At 34.4% G+C, this 3,921-nt stretch overlaps 1 protein-coding gene across 1 annotated transcript; it reads left to right on the top strand.

Moving 5' to 3' along the window:
- The first annotated feature begins 367 nt into the window (after window positions 1-367).
- LOC145679081 (RYamide receptor-like) lies at window positions 368-1,360 on the top strand. Its single transcript, XM_081749677.1, has one exon. It carries the CDS (start codon window positions 563-565, stop codon window positions 1,358-1,360), a length of 798 nt encoding a protein of 265 aa, XP_081605803.1. The 5' UTR covers window positions 368-562.
- The last annotated feature ends 2,561 nt before the right edge of the window (window positions 1,361-3,921 follow it).

Genomic DNA, 3,921 nt, shown 5'->3' on the forward strand with positions numbered 1-3,921 from the left:
ATTTGTTGAAAAGGAATGTTGACAATCTAATGTAATTCTTATGCTTATAAAGTTAACAAATAATGTTCGCAGCGAGATATACCTTAAAGCAACCATGCGAGAACCAAAGGAAAACATTTCGCATCTTTGAAATGGCGTGAGCACCCTGTTAGAGACAGAATGAGAGGAAAAGGAGAGAGGGATAAATTGTGGTTTGAAGTATCTTTCAGGACTTGTTGATGATGATTCTGGAGGCGCGCGCGACGGGATATGCGGGGGCGGGGAGAAGATTTCCCAAAGAGAAAAGATTAGATGACCTGCGCAAGGGAGAGTTTCTCGATTCTCTGGCTGGCTTTGGCGGGCAGGTTAGTTGTTGGACAGCGCGGGAACGCTCTCTCGTTCTAAAGAGAGCGCGAAACAGCTTCTACAATACTCCGAGCGCGCCACATCACGAAACCTTATGTCGTACGATCATGTTTCGCCGTATTATTTAGTAAACTAAGCAAATTTACATAAAAAGAAAGAAATTGAAATAACAAAGCGAAATTGCTCTTTTGTTTGTCGCCTAAGTAGAGAAAAGAAAATGCAAGTTTCTGATTTAGATATTGAGGACTTGAACAACTCAATCGAACAAACAAACTTTTATAATGTTTCGTTTGACTGTTATCAAGATGCACCTAGCATGTCTCTCATTTTCAAAGTCGTTATCTATATTATGTACTGTTCTGTCATGTTATGCGCACTAACAGGTAACGGACTTGTTTGTTACATTGTGTATTCGTCAACTCGGATGAGAACTGTGACCAATTTTTTCATTGTTAACCTCTCAGTGGGAGATATTTTAATGACTTGTCTGTGCGTGCCATTTTCATTCGTGTCAACGTTATTGTTAGGCTACTGGCCTTTCGGTGTCGAGTTGTGCCATATAGTTGCATTCTCCCAAGCTATATCAGTGTTTGTCAGTGCATACACCCTTGTCGCTATAAGCTTTGATCGTTATATTGGTATTATGTACCCTTTACGACCACGCATGACCAAACTACAAGCTAAAAGTATTGTCACCGTCGTTTGGATGATGGCTATTCTTACAGCGTTACCAATTGCTATTGTGTCCCGCCTGGAAATTCCGGATGATCCTTGGTATCAAGAATGTCAGCATCATATTTGCCAAGAGGTGTGGAAACTTGAAGACTACAAACAATATTATACAATTGCACTTATGATTTTGCAGTACTTCCTACCGTTGTTTGTTTTAGTGTTCACATATACAAGAATTGCTATTGTGGTTTGGGGGAAGAAAATTCCTGGCGAGGCAGAAAACTCACGTGATCAAAGAATGGCAAGATCCAAGAAGAAGGTATGTACATCCGCATGGCAATAACATTAGATGTTTTAAATGTGTGATGAGATGTTTAATTTGTGTTTCAACAGCCTATCATATGTATTATGCCTGTCAGTATATATATATATCTACATTTTAACTGATTAACTTATCAGAAGGGAGTGAGAAATGCCATATGTTTGTTCAATAATGTAATTACGCAATGAATATTAGGAAGTTAAGGTTTTGAAGCAAATGAGAATAAGTGGTACATATAATTCATTAAAGAAAGGAATACACAACAACGTACATTATTTCATTGACCTTCCAATGGCAACAACAACAACAACAACAACAAAACATCATTTAGCAGCCAGTGGAAATCTAGAGATATCGTAATACCACAATATTTGAGAGGGAGATAATAAGATAACAAAAAAAAAAAAAAAAAAAGAGTAAATTACATGCAAAAATTACCAATTGAATATCCCACTTTCCTACATTATATATACATATATATATATATATATTTAAGAAAAGAGATCTGAACGTCTAGATTTCCCATACTTTATATTTGTTTATTTTATAGAGATAATCAAAAGTTTCCACATGACATTTTGACAGATATTAAGGATATGAAAAGTATAGATTATGAATTGGCTTATCTCAGCGAACACTAGTTCACATTAAAGGACTTGATCGTTATATAAGGAATTTAACAATTTTGAGAAGCAGTTCACTCGTTCGTTAGCGTTTTTTTTGGTCTCAAAAATAGAAAAATAGAAACAGCAAAGAAACAACAACGAAGTCTCTATATTTCTCTAATCCCTTAAATATATATTTTCATGCCTCTAGGTAAATGAGAAGCTATTACTGCTGCTGTGTCATGAAAAGAAGGTTTCTTACATCAATAATTAATGATATTGTCTTACATTTTAAGCGATTTACATAGATTAATTTTTATCAGTTATATCTGCGAAGTTCAAGCCACTATAATATCATGCTTTTTCCATCTTTAATTCACAACGAAGTTAGGCTTCAGATATTATGATTAAGACATTAACTAATCATTCTAAAATATTCTGTATTTCTTTTCTCAAGAAAAATGAAGAATTTGCACTTCATATAATTATTTTTGTCTACAAAATCATTGACATTGTAGGAATTTTAAAAAATTTAAACCAACAGATGTTGGACACTAAGAACTCAGTTTACACAATTTTGATCACTAGTAGAACTTCTGGATAACTATGAGAGCCTGTTCGGGTGTTTCGTTGTCAGATAACGCTAACAAGTTATCCTGTTAATGGGGATTTTGATACAAATACGGAAAACAAAGGAAATGCGAGAGAGTCAAGGACTCTTTGCTCTCCTTAGGGTCGGCACCCGTGAAAAGTAGTTTACTAATAATAACTAAGTAAAGTATTGTTACTAACCTCAGTAGTGTAGACATTATGACTTTTACACACCAACGTGGTGGCCCTTGTTCGATTCCCATTAAAGTAGAATTTGATCTATCGTTGTTCTCCTTCACTCCAAATTCGACAAAAAATTACACCAACCACTTTCAAATAGCTAGCAGACGAAATCGTGCAGGGTTAAATACAATCGAAGGGTTGTGCTAATAATTTAATGACCTTCACATGCATAGATCATGGATCTGTGAGCTATACGGTTGTTTCAAGTGCAAAATATGATTTTTATTATAATTATACAATGAAATAATGTCAAGAAATAATATCATACATGCCATGTTTCTTTGTTTTTTTAAAAAAAACTTTACATAACTCAAAAATTAAAAAGAATACCTCAGATTTATCAATGGGGATATATTTCTTGAACATGTGTAAGTCTTCATTCGATACACTATCTACTAAATACACTACGCACTATCGATAGGCCTACTCTACGCATCGAATATCAAGCTTTGCTCAGATGGATAGGATTACAAAGATTTGAAGCTGGATTAGAGGAAAAAGGAAGAAAAAATTACGCTTCTCTTCCACAAGTGTATAAAACTTCAGAATGGAAAATGTATGTTCATAATTTTCGTAAAACTATGAAGCACTAGTATATGTTGCTACCTTTATAGAAATTTCTAATTTTTTAAGTTAGAACACCTAAATTGAAAAATAATTTTAAAAAGTGGGATTGTCTATCTATCTTGGTCACGTAAAAACAATGATAAAGATTTCCATTTGTAACGTATTTTGTGAACAGGATCATAAATGTGAGGAACTTAAGGTTGCCCCGCCGACATTGAGGTGTTTAAACGCACTGCAAAATTAGTTAATAGTTTCCCTACTTTTGTAATACTTTTGTTATTTTTGCAATCAATACGCTGTCTGGCTAACTATATGTATATTTTCTTTTTTCTTAACTACTTTTAATCCACGCTTATGACGATTAGGCTGAACGAGACAATGAGGAATGAATGATGACTGTGAAATGAATAGTGTAAACTCAATACATACAATCCATGTCTTGGAAGGGGGGGGGGGTTCAAAAATATAACAGACAGTTCTTGCAATCATCAGCTTAATGTCACTGAACAATGGATCATATCAGCCGCCCATAAGTATAGTGTTACCAGCATTACTAACAGTAATTATTTTTGGAAT

The sequence above is a fragment of the Thermobia domestica genome, chromosome 1 (genome assembly GCF_964235325.1).
Source record: "Thermobia domestica chromosome 1, izTheDome1.hap1.1, whole genome shotgun sequence".
Lineage (NCBI taxonomy): Eukaryota > Metazoa > Arthropoda > Insecta > Zygentoma > Lepismatidae > Thermobia > Thermobia domestica.

Coding starts and splice junctions, on each gene's coding strand:
- LOC145679081 (XM_081749677.1), top strand. CDS start 563: ATGCAAGTTTCTGATTTAGATATTGAGGACTTGAACAACTCAATCGAA.